The following is a 22622-nucleotide window of genomic DNA, read 5'->3' as shown; positions in this document are numbered from 1 at the left end:
CTGAGGCGGGAATTGAACCCAGGTCCCTGGCCCTGTGAGGCAGCAGTGCTAACCACTGTGCCACCGTGCCGCCCCTTATGTCAACATTTCAGACATAAGCCCTTCACCAGGAATCGTTATGCTAGAAATGTCGATTCTCCTGCTCCTCAGATGCTGCCTGACCTGCTGCGCTTTTCCAGCGCCACACTATCGACTCTGATCTGCAGTCCTCACTTTCTCTTGTGCAAGTCTCTGGCGCAGAGTCTGTCCCTGTTGCTCAGAAGGGAACAGGATAGAGGAGCAGAGCATTAGACATTGGGGTCTCCATTGTTAGGGGACAGATAGGAGGTTCTGGAGGAACGAGAGAGACTCACAGTTGGTGTGTTGCCTCCCAGGTGATGTCTTGGATCATGTTTTCGGGATCCTTGAGGGGGAGGCGGAGCCGGTGTGGTCCACATCGGCACAAAACACATAAGTAGGAAAAGGGATGGGGACTTGAGGCAGAAATTCAGGGAGCTAGGGTGGAAGTTTAGAGCCAGAACAAATAGAGTTGTTATCTCTGGTTTGTTGCATGTGCCACGTGCTAGTGAGACGGGGAATATGGAGAGAGAGGAGTTGAACATGTGGCTATAGGGATGGTGCACGAGGGAGGGTTTTGGATTCCTGGATAATTGGGGCTCATTCTGGGGTAGGTGGGACCTCTACAAACAGGATGGTCGACACCTGAACCAGACAGATACCAATATCCTGGGGGGACGTTTGCTAATGCTCTTCAGGTGGGTTTAAACTAATTCAGCAGGGGATAGGAACCTGATTTGTAGTTCCAGTGTACAGGAAGTTGAGAGCAGTGAGGTCAGAAATAAGGTTTCAAGGTCGCAAGAGCGTCCCGACAAGCAAGATGGTGGTTTGAAGTGTGGCTACTTCAGTGCCAGGAGCATCCGGAATCAGGTGGGTGAACCTGCAGCATGGGGTGGTACCTGGGACATCCGGAATCAGGTGGGTGAACCTGCAGCATGGGGTGGTACCTGGGACTTCGATGTTGTGGCCATTTCAGAGACATTGGTAGAGCAGGGACAGGAATTGGTTGTTGCAGGTTATGGGATTTAAATATTTCAGTAAGATCAGGGAAGATGGGAAAAGAGAGGGAGGTGTGGCATTGTTAGTCAAGGACAGCATTACTGTAGCAGAAAGCACGTTTGAGGACTCACCTCCTGAGGTAGTATGGGCTGAGATTAGAAACAGGAAAGGAGAGGTCACCCTGTTGGGAATTTACTATAGGCGTCTGAATAATTCCAGAGATGTAGAGGAAATGATCGCCAAGATGGTTCAGGATAGGAGCAAGAGTAACAGGGTAGTTGTTATGAGGGCTTTATCTTTCCAAATATTGACTGGGAATACTATCGTTCAAGTACTTTAGATGGTCAGTTTTTGTCCAGTATGTGCAAGAGGGTTTCCTAACGCAGTGTGTAGACAGGGCAACAAGGGGCGAGGCCACATTAGATTTGGTACTGGGTAATGAACCCAGCCAGGTGTTAGGATTGGAGGTAGGTGAGCACTTTGGTGATAGTGACCACAATTTGGTTATGTTTACTTGGGCGATGGAAAGGGATAGATATATACTGCAGGGCAAGAGTTATTGTTGGGGGAAAGGCAATTATAGTGCGATTAGGCAAGATGTAGGATTCATAGAATGGGAAAGGAAACTGCAGGAGATGGGCACAGTTGAAATGTGGAGCTTATTCAAGGACCAACTACTGTGGGTCCTTGATAAATATGTACCTGTCAGGCAGGGAGGAAGTGGTTGAGTGAGGGAGCCATGGTTTACTAAAGAAGTTGAATTCTTGCCAAGAGGAAGGTGGTGGCTTATAATAAGATGAGACATGAAGGATCAGTAAGGGCACTTGAGAGTTACAAGTTAGCCAGGAAAGACCTAAAGAGGGAGCTAAGAAGAGCCAGGAGGGGACACAAGAAGTCATTGGTGATTGGATCAAGGAAAACCCTCAGGCCTTCTAAAGCTATCTTAGCAATAAAAGAATGACTAGACTAAGATTAGGGCCAATCAGGCATAGTTGTGGGAAGTTGTGCATGGAGTCAGAGGAAATAGGGAATGTGCTAAATGAATGTTTTTCATCAGTATTCACACTGGAAAAAGACAATGTTGAGAATTCTGAGATAAAGGCGACGAGACTAGACAGGATTGAGGTTCATAAGGAGGTGGCAGCCATTCTGGAAGGTGTGAAAATAGCTAAGTCCCCTGGGCCAGATGGGATTTATCATGGGATTTTCTGGGAAGCCAGGGAGGAGACTGCCAAATCTTTGGCTTTGATCTTTATGTTGTCATTGTCTACATGAATAGTGCCAGAAGACTGGAGAATAGCAAATGTTGTTCCCTTGTTCAAGAAGGGAGGAGAGACAACCCTGGTAATTATAGACTAGTCAGCCTTATTTCAGTTAGAATGCAGAATACAGAGTTGAAGGCAGGATTCTTGCCAGTGCAGAGGAACAAAGGGATCTTGGGGTCCATGAACATAGATCCCTCAAAGTTTCCACACGAGTTGATAGGGTTATCAAGAAGGCGAATGATGTGTTGCCTTTCATTAGGTTACGCTGCAGCTCTGTACAGCCCTGGTTAGGCCACACTTGGAATATTGTGTTCAGTTCTGGTCACCTCATTATAGAAAGGATGTGAAAGCTTTAGACAGAGTGCAGAGGAGATTTACCAGGATGCTGCCTGGACTGGAGGGCATGTCTTATGAAGAAAGGTTAAGGGAGCCAGGGCTTTTTTCATTGGAGCGAAAAAGGATGACTGACAGAGGCGTACAAGATGATGAGGCACAGATAGAGTGGATGGCCCTGATTCCCAAGACAGAAATGGCTACCACGATGGGACATAATTTTAAGGTTTAGGGGAGATGTCAGAGGGAGTGGTGGGTCTGTGGAATGCACTGCCAACAGTGGCAGTAGAGTCAGATACATTCAGGATATTTAAACGACTCTTGGATAGGCATGTGGAAGATCGGTAAGTCTGATCCCAATGTAGGATAAAAGTTCAGCACAACCTTAAGGGCCGAAGGGTCTGTACTGTTTTATGTTCTATGTCAATAATATTCTGATTTTCTATTCCTCCTGCCAAAGTGGGCAAGCATACATTTTTCAAAATTCACCTGCTAAACCTTTGCCCTTTCAGCTAACCTACTGAAATCCCTTTATAGATTATTTACATGTTCTGTCAGTTTACTCACCAATCTATCACCGTGTCGTCAGTAAATTTACTGACCAAATCTTCAATCCCTTACTCCATTGATGTATTTTGAAGGCCCCAAAACAGATCCTGTAGATCACTTGGAAGCCTGTAGAGTTTCTGAGTGAAAAATGAGCTTCGTTGAGCACAGCAGCAATCCTGAGTCAGAGATGTTGGCCAGGGAATGAGGTAGTGTTAACTGGCAGGCAACTAGAAATTCATGGTTTCTTTTGCGACAAAACGTAGGTGTTCAGTGAAGTGATCACCCAGTCTATACTTTGTTTCCCCAATGTAGAGGAGTCCACATTGTGAACAGTGAATGTAGTCGTCTAGATTCAGTGAAACGCAGGTAAAGCATTGCTTCACCTGAAAGGTATGTCGGAGCCTTTAGATACTGAGCAGAGAGGAAGTATATGGGAAGATGTTACAGCTTTTGTGGATGTAGGGGTAAGTGCTGTAGGGTTACTGGGAGTATGTTGACTGTGAAGGATGAATGGACCAAGGTGTCCCAGAGTGAACGGTCCCTGTGAAAGGCGAACAAGAAGCGGGAGGGAAATATGTATAGCAGAAGTTTGTAGTTTCAGCAACACTGCCTTACCTTTATACTCTATTCCTTTAGCAATAAATGCCAAAATTCCATTGGCCTTCCTTATTACTTGCTCTACCTGAGTACTAGTTTTCTGTGAATCAAGCATAACCACACCCACATCTGTCTGCACCGAAGCTTTGCAGTTTCTCTCCATTTAGGTAACAAGTTGCCTTTCTATTATTCCAGGAGAAAGTGAGAACTGCAGACACTGGAGATCAGAGCTGAAAACGTGTTGCTGGAAAAGTGCAGCAGGTCAGGCAGCAGCCAAGGAGCAGGTGAATCGACGTTTTGGGCATGAGCCCTTCTTCAGGAATTTCTATTATTCCAACCAAAATGGATAGCCACAAACTTATCCACATCAAACTCCATCAACCAAATTTTGGCCTGGTCACCGAACCAATCCATATTCATTTGTAGATTTCTTTTTTTCTTCATCAAGACTTATTTTCCCACCTATTTTAGTATCTGCAAATGTCACATCATAATTGTTATCCCTGCATTCCAGTCATTAATATAGATTATAAATAGTTGGGGACCCAAGGACCAATCTCCACTAGTTACAGCTTGCCATAAAGGCACATTTATCCAAATTCTCTACTTTCTGTTGGTTAGCCAATTGTCTATCCAAGCTAATAAATTACCCCGACCCCATGTGATCTTACTCTGTGTATTAACATTGTGTGTGCTTCCTTATCAAATGCATTCCTGAAGTCCAGATAAACTACATCTGCAGGATATGCCATTATCGATTTTACTTGTTACCTCATCAAAGAATTCTAGCAAATCAGTTAAACATGATTTGTGCTTCGTAAATCCATGCATACTTTGATGGATTTCCAAATGTTCTATTATTATTTCCTTAATAATGGATTTAAACAATTTCCCAATGTGACATTAAACTAACTATAGTTTCATATTTTCTGCTTGCTTCCCTTTCTAAATAAGGGGATTACAATCCACTGAACCTCTCCAGAATCCAACAAATTTTGGAATATTATAACCAATTGATCCACTATCTCTATTGTCATTTCCTTTCTGACTCGAGGATGTAGGCCATCAGGTAATCACAATAGCTTGCTTAGTATTTTCTTTCCATAACATCTACACGATCTATTATTATTTGGTTGAACTAATGTCCACTGCTACGAAAACGGAGGGAAACCTTGATTTAGTGTGTCTGCCAGCAAGGTCTCCATCTCATGAATGAATAATTAAAAATAGTGTACCTGATTGACATTGCAGAGATCACTTCATTCCCACAATCACTGGTGAGTAGTGGCAAGAAATTCTTCCCATCCCATTTGCTGATATAACACAGGAGAGGTTTACGTTCTCGTTTGTGTGGAATCTGCACTGTGTAGAGACGGAAAGTGTCCTTATCATCCTCAACTTTGCCAAACCTGCAAACAGGAAATTTGTGAGTAACAACTGAAACATGACCAGAGAGCGATGTTTTGATTTATTCATGACACACCCAGTATTTGAGATAAGGCTCACCGATGCGTCACAGTGGCTCAGTGGTTAGCACTGCTGCTTCACAGCGCCAGGGACCCGGGTTCGATTCTAGCCTTGGGTAACTGTCCGTGTGGAGTTTGCACCTTCTCCCCATGTCTGCGTGGGTTTCCTCCGGATGCTCCGGTTTCCTCCCACAGATCCAAAGATGTGCAGGTCAGGGTGGATTGGCCATGCTAAATTGCTCAAAGTGTCCAGGGATGTGCAGGCTAGGTGGATTAACCATGGGAAATGCAGGGTTACAGGGGCAGGATGGGTCTAGGTGGGCTAAATGGCCTGTTTCCACACTGAAGCGATTCTGAGGAATGCCCATGTACAAATATATGAAGGAGAAGCAGAAAGAGGCCTTTCGGCTGCTCAAGCCTACTCTGCCTTTCAATAAGCTCACGGCTGCTCGTTCTGTTCTCCGAATTCCATATTCCAATCTATCAACCAATAACCTTTCATCTCCTTGCCCAACAGGATTTACTTCCACTTCAAAAATATTCAATGGCATATATCATGCCCCACCCAACACATATGGTGCAATCATTTTGGGCATATGTAAAAGATGAGAATTTTAATTGATTTGAATTTTCATAACAGCATACAAATAAAGAAAAGTAATGCCCTGGCTTCACTAGCTCCATCTAGGCAGAGAATTTCATAATTTAACAACCTAGAGAGAAAAATATCCCCCTCATCTTTTTCCTAAAAGGGCAACCCTTTGTTTTAAAACCGTTTCCCCTAACTCTGTATTTACCAACAAGAATGAACATCCTTTCCATGTTTACTTTAATATGGTTCGGATCTCAGTGATTTCAGTCAGAGCACCCTCATTCTTCTCAACTCCCGTGGAAACAAACCCAGTCTCTCCAATCTTACCTCATAAGACAACCTGCTTATTCCAGGTATCAACTGACTAAAATTCCTCCGAACCTTCAGCGCATTGACATCTTTCCTTAAATAAGGAGACCATTTAAGATGCAGTCTAACTGGTTTCCTGTCAAACTGAAGCATAACATCTTTAATTTCCATCTCTAATTCCATTTGTAATAAAGATAACATTCCCCCTCCCACTCCACCAAGGACCTGCAAGCTCTGGGCCTCATCCACCACCAAATCCAAGCTGCCCAGAGGAAGAACGCCTCATCTCCCACCTTGGGACCCTCTACCCACACAGCATCAATATTCACCTCACCAGTTTCCTAATTTCCCCTCCCCTGCCTCGTCCCAGATCCAATGTTCCAGTTGGGCACCACCCTCTTGAACTGTCCTACCTGTCCATCTTTCTTCCCACGTTTCTGCTCCACTCTCCTCTCTAGCCTGCCACCATTAAACCCCTATCTACATCTACCTATTGCCTTCCCAGCTACATTAGCCCTACCCCCACCCTCTTTCACCCCTTCACCCAACCTCAACATTCCTGATGAAGGGCTTATGTCCGAAATATTAATTCCCCTGCTCCTCGGATGCTGACCAGCGCCACACTTTTCAACTCTGATCTCCAACATCTGCAGTTACCTCCTAGTTACCATAATATTCCATTAGCCGCCTTGATTACTTGTTGGACTTGCATATTACTATTTTGTGACTCAACCACTAGAACATCCAGACTCCTCTACACCTATGAATTCTGCAACTGTTCTGTTTACGTAATGCTATATTTATTTTCCTTCGTGCAAAAGTGAACAGTTCATGTATAAACACCATCCCCTGCTAGCTCCCTTTTAAGCCACTCACCATTCTGACTGAGAAACATACTGCCGTTCCTTCACCAGTGCTGGATCAAAATTCTGAAATTCCCTCCCTGATGACATCGTTTAGACTACATCGATTCAAAAAGGCAGCTTACCGTAACCTTCCGGAAATGCGTGGGGACAGAGGGTCAAGCATGAAGGAGGAACTGAAGGAATTCCTTCTGTGTCAGGAAACAGTATTGGGAAAATTGACAGGATTAAAAGCTAATAAGCCCCAGAGCCTAATACTCTGCATCCCAGAGTATTTAAGGAAGTGGCTCCAGAAATACTGGATGCATTGGCAACCATTTCCCATAGACTCTGGAAGCATTCCAATGGACTGGAGGGTAGCTAATGTCACCCTACTTTAAAAATGGAGTCAATTATTAAGGATGTAATAACTGAGCATTTGGAAAGCAGTGACAGTGTCAGTCTAACTCACCACGGATTCACTAAAGAGAAATCATGCTTTACAAATCTTCTGGAATTCTTTCAGGAGGTGAAAAGGAGAGTGGACGAGGTTGAATCAGTGGATGTTGTGTATCTGGACTTACAAAAGGCTTTTGGCAAGAGATTAGTCAGTATAGTTCAAGTATTGGAGGCCATGTATTGATGTGGATGGAAAAGTGTTGGCAGATTGGGAGCAGAAAGCTGAATAAAATGGATCCTTTTCAGAGTGGTAGGCAGTGACAAGTGTGGTATTGCAGGATTCAGTGCTGGGACCTCAGCTATTCACAATATACATTAATGATTTGAACAAAGGAATTGAAAACAATATCTCCAAATTTGCAGACGACACTAAGTTGGGTGGCAGTGTCCACTGTTAGGCGGATGCTAAAAGGCTGCAGAATGGCTTGGACAGGCTGGCTGAATGGGCAAATACTTGGCAAATGCAATATAATGTGGACAAAGGTGAGGGTATCCATTTTGGTGGCAAAGCAGATTTATTCCTGAATGATGGCAATTTAGGAAAATGTGAGGTGCAACAAGACCTGGGTGTCATGGTGGAATAGTTACTGAAGGTTGGCGTGCAGGGTGCAGCAGGCAGGGAGGAAAGCTAATGGCATGCTGGCCTTCATAGCGAGAGGATTTGAGTACTGGAGTAAGGATGTCTTATTACAGCTACACAGTGCCTTGGCGAGGCCACACTTTGAACGCTGCAATTTTGGTCCCAGAATTCCCACTTGACTAAATTCCAGCCTGTGTCTCATACAGAAAGGTGTCATTCAAACTGTGCTCCCTACTATAGTATCTCGTGTCTAATCATAAAAGCAAAATGCTGGGAATCTGAAATAAAATCAGAAAGTGCTGGAGAAAGAGTTAGCAGAATCTATGGAGAGAGAAAGTATCAATATTTTGAGTCCAATTTGACTCTTATTCTGAACTGACAAGTGCTGGACATATGATGGAGTTTATGCCGTTAAAAGAGGCAGGAAGGGCAACTAGAAGGTCAGGTCTAAGATTAGAGGGTGATCTGGAACTGAGAAGTTTCTTCACCCAAGAGTGGGGAGTTGCAGAATATGCTATCACAGAAAGCAGGTGAGGTCAAAATATCTCTCACCAACTCTCACACATGCCCACCTTTTAATCCTAACTCTAACCTCATTACAGCTTTGGGTCAAACATGGACAAATGAGCTGAATTCCCGAGGTGAGGACAGACTGACAGCCTTTGATATAAATGTGGCATCAAGGAACCCGAGCAAAACTGCAGTCAGTGGGAATTAGGGGAAAGCGCTCTGACAATTGGAGTCAGCCCTGGCACATAAGAAAATGGTCATAGCTCAGTCATGTCAGCTCCAGGGTATCTCTGCAGGAACTCCTCAGGGTAATGCCTTAAGACCAAACATTTTGAACTGCTTCATCTATGATCTTCCCTCCATCACAAGATCAGAACTGGGGATATTTACCGATGACTGCAGTGTTCAGCACCTTTCGTGACCTCTCAGATACTGAAGCAGTCCATGCCCAAATGGAACAAGATCAGGACAATATCCAGGCTTGGACTGACAAGTGGCAAGTGAAATTTGCACTACAGAAGGGGCAAGCAATAACCATCTCCAATAAGAGACGGGACACAGGTCTCTGGCACAGGGACTGTCCCTGTTGCTCAGAAGGGAAGGGGAAAAGGGAGCAGAGCATTTGTCACTGGGGACATATTAGTTGAATCTCGTCAAGAGGAAGAAGGAGGCTTATGTTAGGATGAGGTGTGATGGTTCAGTTCGGGCACTTGAGAGGTACAAGTTTAGCCAGGAAAGACCTAAAGAGAGAAATAAGAAGAGCCAGGAGGGGACATAAGAAGGCATTGGCGCATCAAATCAAGAAAAGCCCTCAGGCCTTCTATAGCTATATCAGCAATAAAAGAAGGACTAGAGTAAGATTAGGGCCAGGAGAAAGTGAGGACTGCAGATGCTGGAGATCAGAGCTGAAAATGTGTTGCTGGAAATGCGCAGCAGGTCAAGCAGCATCCAAGGAACAGGAGAATCGACGTTTCGGGCATTCCTGAAGAAGAGCTTATGCCCGAAACGTTGATTCTCCTGTTCCTCGGATGCTGCCTGACCTGCTGCGCATTTCCAGCAACACATTTTCAGCTAAGATTAGGGCCAATCAGGCATAGTAGGGGGAAGCTGTGCGCGGAGTCAGAGATGATAGGGAAAGTGCTAAATAAATACTCTTCGTCAGTATTCACACCAGAAAGAGATAATGTGGTCAAGGAGAATACTGATATACAGGCAACTAGACTAGATGGGATTGAGGTGCATAAGGAGGTGGTGTTAGCAATTCTGCAAAGTATAAAAATAGCTCAGTCCCCTGGGCCGGATGGGATTTACCCTGGGATTCTCTGGGAAGCCAGGGAGGAGATTGCTGAACCTTTGGCTTTGACCTTTATGTCGTCATTGCCTACAGGAATAGTGTCAGAAGACTGGAGGATAGCAAATGTTGTTCCCTTGTTCAAGAAAGGGAGTAGACACAACCCTGGAAATTATAGACCAGTGAGCCTTACTTTGGTTGTAGGTGAAGTTTTGGAAAAGGGTTAGAAGAGACAGAATTTATAATCATCAAGAAAGGAATAAGTTGATTAGGAATAGTCAACGCAGTTTTGTGAAGGGAAGGTCGTGCCTCACAAACTTTATTAGCTCAGGTAAATGAGGCTAAAGCGGTTGATGTGGTGTATATGGATTTCAGGAAGGTGTTTGATAAGGTTCCCCATGTTAGGCTATTGCACAAAATACAGAGGCATGGGATTGAGGGGGATTTCACACTTTGAATCAGAAATTGGCTAGCTGAAAGAAGACAGAGGGTGGTGTTTGATGGGAAATGTTCATCCTGGAGTTCAGTTACTAGTGGGGTACCGCAAGGATCTGTTTTCGGGCTACTGCTTGTCATTTATATAATTAACCTGGATGAGGGCACAGGAGGATGGGTTAGTACATTTGCGGAATAAGGTCGGTGGGGTTGTGGATAGTGATGAAGGATGTTGTAGGTTACAGAGGGACATCGATAAGCTGCAGAGCTGGGCTGAGAGGTGGCAAATGGAGTTTAATGCGGAAAGGTGCGAGGTGATTCACTTTGGAAGGAGTAACAGAAATGCAGAGTACTGGAGTAATGGTAAGATTCTTGGAAGTGCAGAGGAACAGAGAGATCTCAGTGTCCAGGTACGTAGATCCTTGAAAGTTGCCACCCAGGTTTGATTGGGTTGTTAAGAAGGCATTTGGTGTGTTAGCCTTTATTGGGAGAGTGACTGAGTTTTGGAACCATGAGGTCATGCTGCAGCTGTACAAAATCTGGTGCGGCCGCGTACAATTCTGGTCACCGCATTATAGGAAAGTTGTGGAAGTTTTGGAAAGGGTGCAGAGGAGATTTACTAGGGTGTTGCCTGGTATGGAGGGAAGGTCTTACAAGGAAAGATTGAGGGACTTGAGGCTGTTTTCTTTAGAGAGAAGAAGGTTGAGAGGCAACCTAATTGAGACATGTAAGATCGTCAGATGGTTAGATCAGTTGGACAGTGAGAACCTTTTTCCTCAGATGGCGATGGCTAGCACGAGGGGACATAGCTTTAAATTGAGGGATGATAGATATAGGTCAGATGTCAGAGGTAGTCTCTTTACTCAGAGAGCAGCAGGGGCATAGGATGCAACAGTAGTAGATTCACCAACTTTAAGGGCATTTAAATGGTCATTGGATAGGCATTTGGGCGAGAATGGAATAGCGTAGGTTAGATGGGATTCGGATTGGTTCCACAGGTCTGTGCAACATCGAGGGCCGAAGGGCCTGTACTGCACTGTAATGTTCTATAAGAGACAGTGTAATCACTGCTCCTAGACAATCAGTGGTGTTACTGTCACTGAATCTGCTACAATCAACATCCTGGGGATTACCATTGACCAAAGACTGAACTGGACTCGGCATTAAATAGAGTGGCTACAAGAGGAAGTCAGAGGCTAGGAATATCAGACCAGGAACTCACCTCCTGACTTGTGAAAGTTTGTCCAACATGTACAAAGCACAAGTCAGAAAGATAATGGAGCTGCACTTGTCCAGGCAACACTGAAGAAGCTTGAAACCATCCAGGACAAAGCACACCACTTGATTGACACCTTATCCAAAAACATTCAATCACTCCACACTGTTGCTCAGTAGCAGCAGTGTGGACCAACTATAATGTACAGTTGATCCTTCGACAGCTCCTTCCAAGCCCACGACCATTACCATTCAGAGGACAAGGTTAGCAGGTACAGTTCCAAGTTCTCTTCCAAGGCAGTCACCAACCTGACTTGTGTAAAAAGTGAGGTCTGCAGATGCTGGAGATCAGAGCTGAAAATGTGTTGCTGGTTAAAGCGCAGCAGGTTAGGCAGCATCCAAGGAACAGGAAATTCGACATTTCGGGCCAGAGCCCAACCTGACTTGGAAATACATCACCGTTCCTCCACTGTCACTGGTCAAAATTCTGCATTGTGGGTCTACCTATAGCAGACAGATTCCAGTGTTTTAGGAAGACAGCTCAGAAAATTGGCTTCTCTCTTCTGTTCTGCTTTGCTGTTTAGAGTCACAGTCATACAGCATGAAAACAGATACTTTGATCCAATGAGTCCACGTCAACCGTGTTCCCAAACTAACTAGTCCCACCTGCCTGCGTTTGGCCCACATCATTCCAAAATTCTGTTTCATATGTACTTATCCAAATGTTTTTTAAATGTTTAAAAAAACTGTACCTGCATCCACCACTCCCTCTGGCAGTTTACTTCACACAGTAACTACACTCTGTTATAAAAAAGTTGCCCTTCAAATCTTTCTCTTCTCACTTTAAAACTAGGCCCCCTGGTTTTGAACTCCCCACCCAAAGAAGAAAACCCTTGCTATTGATCTAGAGTGGCATGGTGGCTCAGTGATTAGCACTACTACCTGACAGTGCCAGGGACCTGGGTTCCATCCCACACTTGGGGGACTGTCCATGTGGAGTTTGCACATTCGTTCCTTGTCTGCGTAAGGTTCCTATGCATGCTCTGGTTTCCTCCCACAGTCCAAAGATGTGCAGGTTAGGTGGATTTGTCATGCTAAACTGCCCACATTATCCAGGGATGTTCAGGCTAGATGGTTTAAGTGGTTACAGGGGATGGATACTCTTTGGAGAGTTGTTGTGGACTCAATGGGCTGCATGGCCTATTTCTACATTTAAGGGATTCTATGATCTTATTTACGTCTCTCCTGATTTTATAAACATCTGTAAGGTCACCCCTCAAACTCCTGTGCTCCAGCAAAAAAAAGTCCCAGCCCACTCTCATAAATCAAATCCTCTCTACCTGGCAACAACCTTCAGAAAAGAGGGTTCTTTTCTGAACCCTTTCCAACTTAATAATATCCTTCCTATAGCAGGGCAACCAGAGCTACACACAGGACGCCAGATGAGCCCACAACATGACACCCCGATTAAAGATCTGAGCAATGAAGGCAAGACTGCTAAATGCCTTCTTAGCCACCCTGTCTATCTGCGCTGCATTTTAAAGAATTAGATACTTGAAATCCTGGATTTCTCGGTTATAAACACTAATCAGGGAGTTTGTTTTACCGAAATGCAACACTTTGCATTTATCCAAATTAAACTCCGTCTCACACTCCTCAGCCCACTGACCCAATTGATCAAGATCTCTTTGTGATCTTAGGTAACTTTCTTCACTGTCCACAATACCACCAACTTTGGTGTCATCCACAAATTTACTAAGCATGCCTCCTATAAGCTCATCCAAATCATTTATATAAAATTACAAAGTGACCCAGTACTGATTCCTGTCAAATGTCACTGGTCACAGATCTCCAATCTGAAAAGCAATCTTCTATCACCACCCTTGGTCTGCTACCATACAACTCACTGTGCATCCAATTAACAAGCTCATCCTGAATCTCATGTGATCGAACTTTACTAATTAGTCTACAGGCAGAACCTTATCGAGGACTTTACTAAAGTCCATTTAAACAACATCTACAGTTGTGCCCTCATCGATCTTTTTGGTTACTCCCTCAGAAAACTCAATCACGTTTGTGATTTTCCTTGCACAAAGCCACGCTGACTATCCCCAATCATTCTTTGCTTCTCCAAATGCATGTAAATCCTATCTTTCAGAATCACCTTCAACCATCGATGTCAGCTTTAGTATAATTCTCTCTTTTGTACTTTATATGTCCATTTTTAAAGGCAAAGATCCCATACGCTTTAATCATCCTGCATACTAATATAGCATTTTATACTAGGGTCATGAATAGAGTGCAGTACTCACCTGCATGCTTGGTATCGGTACGTCTTGTCTGAAATGTGAGGCATATTCTCATTCCAGCGTAAATCTGTCACCAACTGATCATTCTTCCATACACAGCACTTGAAGTCTCGTCCCACAGTTACTATCTGTTACTCAGAGGAATAAAGCACAACTCATTTAATATTCCAAATGTTAACAAATGCCACAGGGAAGGCACACTTAGAGCAGATGCAAAAGAAGTCTTGATGAAGAGGAAATATGTAGTTGGAAGCTCAACTCTGGGTCAAACAGTGTGATAAATTGTAATTGTTGGAGGTGAGGGTGCAGGGTGATAGGCAGAATGTATCTGAGCTGTGGGCATACAGGATATTTCACATATCCAACACAGCCAGAGGATGAATGGCTGAAGAGGAGAGGAAATTATAGCGATAAAAAGAGAAAGATAGAAAACTATGGTAACATCATTAAAGGGGACCATTATTAGAGGGGAAGAAGGATGGAAAATATAGAATAGGAAAGCAGAAAAGGAAATGAATCCTTGTTAATAATGGTCTGGATTAAACTAACCTGTGTGGAATGTGTAAGGTCAGACACAGGGAAAGGATCCATGACAATCAAACTTCTGGGAAGGTGACAACACCAAACAACAACCAAACAGCCCAACAATAGTGAATATAGCATGAGATGGGAAATAATTTGAGATTGCCTTTACTAGGATATAATAAATAACATTCATCTTTAATCATTTTACATACACATAACAAATTAAATGGGTAAAGACTGGCTGCAAAATAAAATCACAGAATTATTGTGGTGCATAAAGCAGCCATTCAGCCCATCCTGCCTGCACTGTTTCTAATATTAAAGTCCAGCTCTATTATCTAGTTCAATCTCCTACATTTTCCCTGTATCCCTGCACACCATTACTATCCAGAAAAAAAAACACCCAACGTCCTCGAGTGTTTCAAATGAACCTGCCTCCAGCACATTTCCAGGCACCACATTCCATACTCTAACAACTCAGACTTGCCTTTTTTTCACATTACTTTAAAGCTACGCCCTCTCATTTTTATTTATTTTTACAAATGGACATAGCTTCACCCTATCTACTGCGTTCACCCTACTCATGATTTTGAAAACCAAGAGCATAGAACAATACAGCACGGAACAGGTCCTTCTGCCCTCGATGTTGCACCGACCTGTGAACTAATCTAAGCCCATCCCCCTACACTATCCCATCATCATCCATGTGCTTATCCAAAGACTGTTTAAATGCCCCTAATGTGGCTGAGTTAACTACATTGACAGGCAGGATATTCCACATCCTTAACCACTCTCTAAGTAACCTGCCTCTGACATCTGTCTTAAATCTACCACTCCTCAATTTGTAACTATGCCCTCTTGTACAAGCTGATGTCATCATCCTAGGAAAAAGACTCTCTCAGTCCACCCTATCTAATCCTCTGATCATCTTGTATGTCTCCATCAAATCCCCTCTTAGCCACTTCTTTCCAATGAGAACAGACCCAAGTCTCTCAGCCTTTCCTCATAAGACCTTCCCTCCAGACCAGGCAACATCCTGGTAAGTCTCCTCTGCACCTTTTACAATGCTTCCATATCGTTCCCGAAATATGGGGACCAGGACTGTACACAATATTCCAAGTGCGGCCGCACCAGGGTTTTGTATAGTTGTAGCATGATATTACAGCTCCGGAGCTCAATCCCTCTATGAACGAAACCTAACACACCGTCTGCCTTCTTAACAGCACTATCCACCTTGATGGCAACTTTCAGGGATCAATATACATAGACTCCAAGATCCCTCTGCACATCCACACTACTAAGAATATTTCCATTGACTCAGTATTTTGCTTTCCTATTATTCTTCCCAAAGTGCATCACCTCACATTTAGCTGCATTGAACTCCATTTGCCACCCCTCAGCCCATTTCTGCAGTTTATCCAAGTCCCCCTGTAACATTCTTCCACACTGTCCACTACTCCACCAACTTTAGTGTCATCTGCAATCTTAATAATCCATCCACCTATGCCTGCGCCCAAGTCACTTATAAAAATTACTAACAGCAGTCGTCCCAAAACAGATCCGTGTGGCACACCACTAGCAACCGGACTCCAGGCTGAATATTTTCCATCAACCACCACTCGCTGCTTTCTTAAAGAAAGCCAGATTTCTAATGCAAAGTGCTAACTCACCCTCAATTCCATGCCTCTCATTTTCTCCAAAAGCTGACCACGTGGAGCGTTCTCAAAGGCTTTACTGAAGTTCATGTATACCACATCAACTTCAATCAGACCTCCTTTTTATCTTTGTTCTCTCCGGGGGAATAGCCCCAATTTCTTCAATCTATTCTCACTGCACAAGTTTCTTATATCTGGAACCATTTTCGCAAATTGCTTCTGCAATCTCTCCAATGCATTTATATCTTTATAGCTTCTAAAATCTTCCCCATGATAGATCTCAATATAACTGGCTTGTAATTTTCCACTATCTGTCTTGATCCCTTTCTGAATAAAGGAGCTACATTAGCTTTTGTCTAATAAAAGAAACATTCCCTAAATCTAATGAGTTTTGGAACAACGCATCAACTATTTTAGTGGTTATTTGTTTGAAAACTCTAGGATGAAATTCATCAGGATGTGAGGACTTGTCAATTTGTAGTTTCAACTATTAACTCAGTAGCATTTCAAAGTTTGGGAGAAGATTTGTAGCTCGGGTGCTCGTTGTTGTGGTTCTGTTCACCAAGCTGGGAGTTTGTGTTGCAAACGTTTTCAGCACAAAGGTACACAGGAAAGCCACACACACAGACCAAGTCCTGAACTATGAAAGCAACCACCCAACACACACAAACAAAGTTGCATCAGGACATTATTCAAAAGGGCCACAACACACTGCAGTACACCAGAACTACAAAAAGAGGAAGAAGAACACCTGTACAAGGTATTCACCAAAAACGGATACCCGCGCAATTTCATCAACAGATGCCTAAGGGAAAGACAACGGAATGAGGACATGCCACAACCCAAAGAACTAGCCACACTACCATACATCAATAACATTTCTGAACTGACAGCCAGACTGCTGCGACCACTAGGACTCATAACAGCACACAAGCCAACAGCCACTCTCAGACAACAACTCACCAGAACGAAGGACCCGATACCCAGCATGAGCAAAACCAATGTAGTGTACAAAATCCCATGCAAGGACTGCACAAAACACTACATAGGTCAAACAGGAAGACAGCTAACGACCCGCATCCATGAACACCAACTAGCCATGAAACGACACGACCAGCTATCCTTAGTAGCCACACACGCAGATGACAAGCAACATGAATTCGACTGGGACAACACTACTATTATAGGACAAGCCAAACAGAGAACAGCCAGGGAATTCCTAGAGGCATGGCACTCATCCACAGATTCATTCAACAAACACATCGACCTGGACCCAATATACCGGCCACTGCAGCGGACAGCAAGAACTGACAACCGGACGCGGCAGAGATAAGCCACTATAAATGCCGGAGGAAACATCACAGAAGCGCTTCGCAGGAGGCTCCCAAGCACTGAGGATGTCACCTAGAAAGGGGACAAAACGTCTGCAACACAAACTCCCAGCTCGGCGAACAGAACATCAGTAGTATTTCTTTGGTAACTGAAATTTTCTCAAATTCCTCCCTCCCTTTCAATTCTTGATTCATAGCTATTTCCAGAATACTAATTGTATCCTCCCTAGTGTAAAGATGTGCAGGATAGGCAAAATGGCCATGCTGAAATTGTCCATAGAGCTCAAGGATGTGTAGCTTGGTGGATTAGCCATGGTAAATGTAGGATTACAGGATACAATGGGGGTCTGGGTCTGGGTCTGGGTGAGATACTCTTGAGGGTTGGTGTAGATTTGATGGGCTGAATAGCCTCCTTCCACACTGTGGGGATTCTACGATAGCAGTGAAATTCATTTGTTATCCCTTTATCTTCGATGACTAATTCCCCATTGTTTTTTAGTAGGATAAACACCTACTCTTCTCAAACTCTTTTTTAAATGTCCGATGAAACTTTTCATTTCTATTTTTATATTGTTGGCTAACTTTCTCTTGTACTCTATTTCTCCCCTCCTTAATCTCAGTAATTCTTCTGTTTTTTTAAAATTATGCCCAATCTTCTGACCTACCTTTGCAGAATTAGTTATATGTATTTTCTTTTGGTCTATTGGCCAGTCAGTCCTTAGAATTTTGTGTTTTCTGGAATATCTCCTTGGAATATTTGTCAGATCTGTACATAGATAGACATATACACCCAGGACCCTCAGTTCTTGTACCCCCTTTGAAGTACCCCTTCACCATTTTTCAGCATTCTTCCACTCAGAGTGCATCACCACACACTTCAGTGCACTGAACCTCATCTGCTGCCTATCTGCTCACACAACTAACTTGTCCACATATTTTTGAAGTTCTGCACTGTCTGCTCTCAGTTTACAATTCTTCCCAGTTTAGTATCACCAGAAAACTTGGAAAACATCCTCTGCACACCAATATCCAGATCATTAACACATCAGGAAAAGCAAGGGTCACAATACTGATCCCTGGAGAACTCCACTATGAACTACTAAATACTGGGATCCCTTAAAAACTAAATTTTTCTACTATTTACTGTGAAGCATTAGATTTCATTTAACAGATAAGGGAGCAGTAATTAACTTTCCAAAAATCTAGCATATGAAAACAAAGAAAGAATGTGTCCATTGAACTTGCATCATCAATTTATCTGGTGCCAAATGCACCCTATTATCAGTGTGTTGTTTTTAATAATAAGCATCTTTTCTTAAAAAGAATGGTAAACTAGTGAATTTTGAGAAGATTTGTAGCTCAGGTTGAGGTTCTGAATCGAAGTTTGCTCACTGAGCTGGAAGGTTAATTTTCAGATGTTTCATCACCATACTAGATAACATCTTCAGTGGGCCTTTGGTGAAACACTGGTGATATAGCCCGCTTTTTATTTCTGTGTTTAGCTTTCGCACCAAAAAACTTTACTCACTAACGCAACAGATCATGAATGGACAGACAAAGTACAACAAGCCACAGACGTTAGACTGCCACAAACACAGAAAATGAAAAAAACTAGACCTGCAGAAAAAAAACTACACAAACTTACACAAAATAACAACACAGAAGCATGGATTAAAAAAGACTTATCTGACCAACCCTTAAACAGACACTGAAAAAGCTGTCTTAGTAAGAGGATTAAATTACTTCCAGGATGCAGACAAGAAAGATTTCTTAGTGGCATTAGAAATAACACTGAAAGACAACAAGCTCACAGAAGAAACAGCAAACCATCAGACAATTACACCAACATTAAGCAGGAAAAAGTAAGGAAAAACACTCAATACACAAGAAAGCAAAGCACTAGAAGGACTCAAGAAAGATAAAAAATATTGTGATCCTACCTGCAGACAAAGGACACTTGACAATCATTTTAAATCAAAGAGACTACATTGAGAAAGTGAACACACTGCTCGCAGATACTAACACTTACCAACAGGTGGTGACAGACCCGACCCCACAACTAGCGAACTGAACCACAGCCATACTCAAAAAACTTCAGAAATCTGGAGAAATAAATAAGATCAACTTCCAAAAAATGACACCAGATGGATCCAACACACCACGCTTTTACAGATTACCCAAAACTCACAAACCAAGATCCCCACTCAGATCCACAGTCTCACTACCTGGAACACCAACTTACAGACTGGCCAAGGAGTTACACCAAAGACTAAAACACTTAGTAGAAGACTCACGCCATTCCACCCAAGAATTCCTGAAGAATTAAGACACCAAGATAGAAGAGGTTGAAATAATGATCTGCTTTGACGTAGCAGCCCTGTTCACATCCATCAACATCAAAGTGGCCAAGGAAACACTGACTACACTATTAGAAGAACCAAAGACACATACTCCAAACACCGCCAACCTCATCAACAGTATCGTCAAGTTAGTGGTCCAATGCCTCACCACACACTTCACTTTCAACAACAAAACCTACAGACAAACCAATGGAACACCCATGGGATCTCTGATATCAGGGTTCTTAGCAGAGACAGTAATGCAGAGACTCGAACAAACAGCTCTGCCAACCATCCAACCCAAACTCTGGGTCCGCTACATGGATGATACCTTTGTCATCACTATATGAAACAAATGAGAGGAACCCTTCAAGACCATCAATAATTCCCTTACTGGCATAAAATTCACTAAAGAGGAGGAAAGCAACAACAACCTGTCATTCCTAGATGTCGCAGTAGAGCAAACAGCTAATGGGGAACTTCAAACCAACACCCACAAACAAAGCTGCATTAGAACATTATTTCAATGAGCCACCACACACTGCAGCACAGAGGAACTATGAAGAGCAGAAGAAAATCATCTATAGTGTATTCAAAACAAATGTGTACCCAATGAACACAGTCCACATATTTCTCAGCAACAAACCCAAACAAGCAGACAAAACACGTCCAGAAACCCGAGCCACTCTCCCCTACATCAAAGACATTTCTGAAATGACTGTCAGACTACTCAGACCCCTTGGCATCATGGTAAGCCACAAACTCACCAACACACTCAAACAGCAGCTTGAAAGACCCTAAACAGACAACAAGCAAAACTAATGTCACTTATAAAATACCGTGCAAGAACTGTAACAAACACTACATTGAACAGGCAGAAAACTAGCCACCAGGATACATGAACATCAATTAGCCACAAAACATGACCCATTCTTGTTAGTATCTCTACATACAGATGAGGAAGGACACCACTTTGACTGGACAACACATCCATCCTCGAACAAGCCAGAGACACGCACGAGAATTCCTAGAAACATGGCATTCCAGCTGGAACTGTATCAACAAACACATTGACTTGGATCCCATTTACCACCCCCTGAGAAACAGAACAGGAAATGACATCACCACAGGAAATGATATCACCAACCCAAAGAAACCTAAACATATAAATAAAAAGTGGGCCATACCACCAGCGTTTCACCAGAGGCTCACTGATGATATTACCTAGCATGGTGATGAAATGTCTGAAAATGAACCTTCTAGCTCAGCGAGCAAACTTACATTCAGAGAACGGTAAGCCCACAGTCAGATTAGGGCAGGCAATGGGATGACGATCATCTGACATCATAAGTAGCTGTTCTATGGCCATTAGCCTAAAAGGTAAAAAATGAGGTCTGCAGATGCTGGAGATCACAGCTGCATTTGCAGCATTAGCCAAAAGGGTTCAGATAACTAATTGACACGGTTTAAGTTACCTACCCTGAGAAATACAATAGCAATAACCGCCTGGGGCAGAGGGGCATTTTCTCACAGAGCAGTTCGCATCAAACAGACCTGAGAGGCAGCTGTTTGCAGAGTGCCCAGGCTTCATCGAGCAGTCATTATCAGACAGATAGAAAACAGATCAAGAGAGAAAGAAGACTGAAAGAAGAGTTCCCAAACACCTTGGCTAGAGAGTAGAATGCTGCCCCCATCATTTTAATGAGACCAAAAGCTTCTGCTATGACAACCTTTTTGTTTTCTGGTGTTAGTGAACTATTTCCAATTGTCACGTTGTATATTTTATCTGATTAAACACTGCATCATAGCTAAACTGATTATTAAACTCAAATTATCAGAAAATTACTTACAAATCATCAGCCACCAGTATTAGTAACTGTGATCACAAACTGCTAAAAACAAAATCTTCCTCCGGCCTGAAAACTATCCATTGACCAAGGCTGCTGTGTTTTCTATCACTTAGCAAATTCTGAATCCATGTGGCCACTGGTCCTCTTATACCATGACCTCCAATTTTCTACACAAGTCTGATGTGAGGCACTGTATCAAATCCATGTCAATAACATTACCCTCATTAACCCATTGCATAAACCTCCAAGTTTGGTAAACACGATTGACCCTTTAAAAATCTATGCTGACTCTTCCTTATCAACCCATATTTTTCCATGTAAAAAAGTTAAACTTGGTTTGTAGAATGTTTTCATGATAGTTCCCTTGGAATGTGTGCATGGACTCGATCAGGCACAATGGTATTCTGGATCTAAACTTTGCCATGAAGCAGCACGGTGGCACAGTGGTTAGCACTGCTGCCTCACAGCGCCAGAGACCCGGGTTCAATTCCCGCCTCAGGCGACTGACTGTGTGGAGTTTGCACGTTCTCCCCGTGTCTGCGTGGGTTTCCTCCGGGTGCTCCGGTTTCCTCCCACAGTCCAAAGATGTGCAGGTTAGGTGAATTGGCCATGCTAAATTGCCCGTAGTGTTAGGTAAGGGGTAAATGTAGGGGTATGGGTGGGTGGCGGGTCGGTGTGGACTTGTTGGGCCGAAGGGCCTGTTTCCACACTGTAAGTAATCTAATCTAATCAGTGTTAATTAATATTTTAATAAAAAAAAAGAGATCCTCTGGAGAAAGAATCAGTACTGTTTCCATGAAATAGCCAATTTAACCTTCCTGACAGAAATCTGTTTCTCACTCCACAGATGCTAGCATTTCCAGCATTTTCTCTGAAATGCAGGGTCCTGAACACAGTTAGAACATAGAACATTACAGTGCAGTACAGGCCATTCAGCTCTCGATATTATGCTAATATGTGGAACCAATATGAAAACAATCTAAATTTAGTTCAATTACTTAATTACTAAAGTTTAGAAATGTTTCTTCTGAGATATTTGTAGTTAAGTGACCATAATTCTTACAATTGATACATAAATTTGTTTTCTAAAATAATAAACATTCATTAATTTTGA

At 43.0% G+C, this 22622-nt stretch overlaps 1 protein-coding gene across 3 annotated transcripts in view; it reads right to left on the bottom strand.

The window, feature by feature from the left end:
• preb (prolactin regulatory element binding) overlaps window positions 1–22622 on the bottom strand; it is an 81820-nt gene that overhangs the window by 42377 nt on the left and 16821 nt on the right. For all 3 annotated transcript variants that reach the window (XR_009645102.1, XM_060831178.1, XM_060831177.1), the window contains exons 5-6: window positions 13812–13936; window positions 5036–5209 (exon numbers count right to left, since the gene is read on the bottom strand). Coding sequence is in view for 2 of the 3 variants with exons in the window: in XM_060831178.1 (XP_060687161.1) it covers window positions 5036–5209; window positions 13812–13936 (299 nt within the window). In the remaining variant the exon portion in view is untranslated. The remainder of the gene's footprint in view (window positions 1–5035; window positions 5210–13811; window positions 13937–22622) is intronic.

This window comes from Hemiscyllium ocellatum, chromosome 10 (assembly GCF_020745735.1).
Source record: "Hemiscyllium ocellatum isolate sHemOce1 chromosome 10, sHemOce1.pat.X.cur, whole genome shotgun sequence".
Classification (NCBI taxonomy): domain Eukaryota; kingdom Metazoa; phylum Chordata; class Chondrichthyes; order Orectolobiformes; family Hemiscylliidae; genus Hemiscyllium; species Hemiscyllium ocellatum.
The sequence above is the reverse complement of the archived record's forward strand: the minus strand, read 5'-3'. Positions and strand labels throughout refer to the sequence as shown.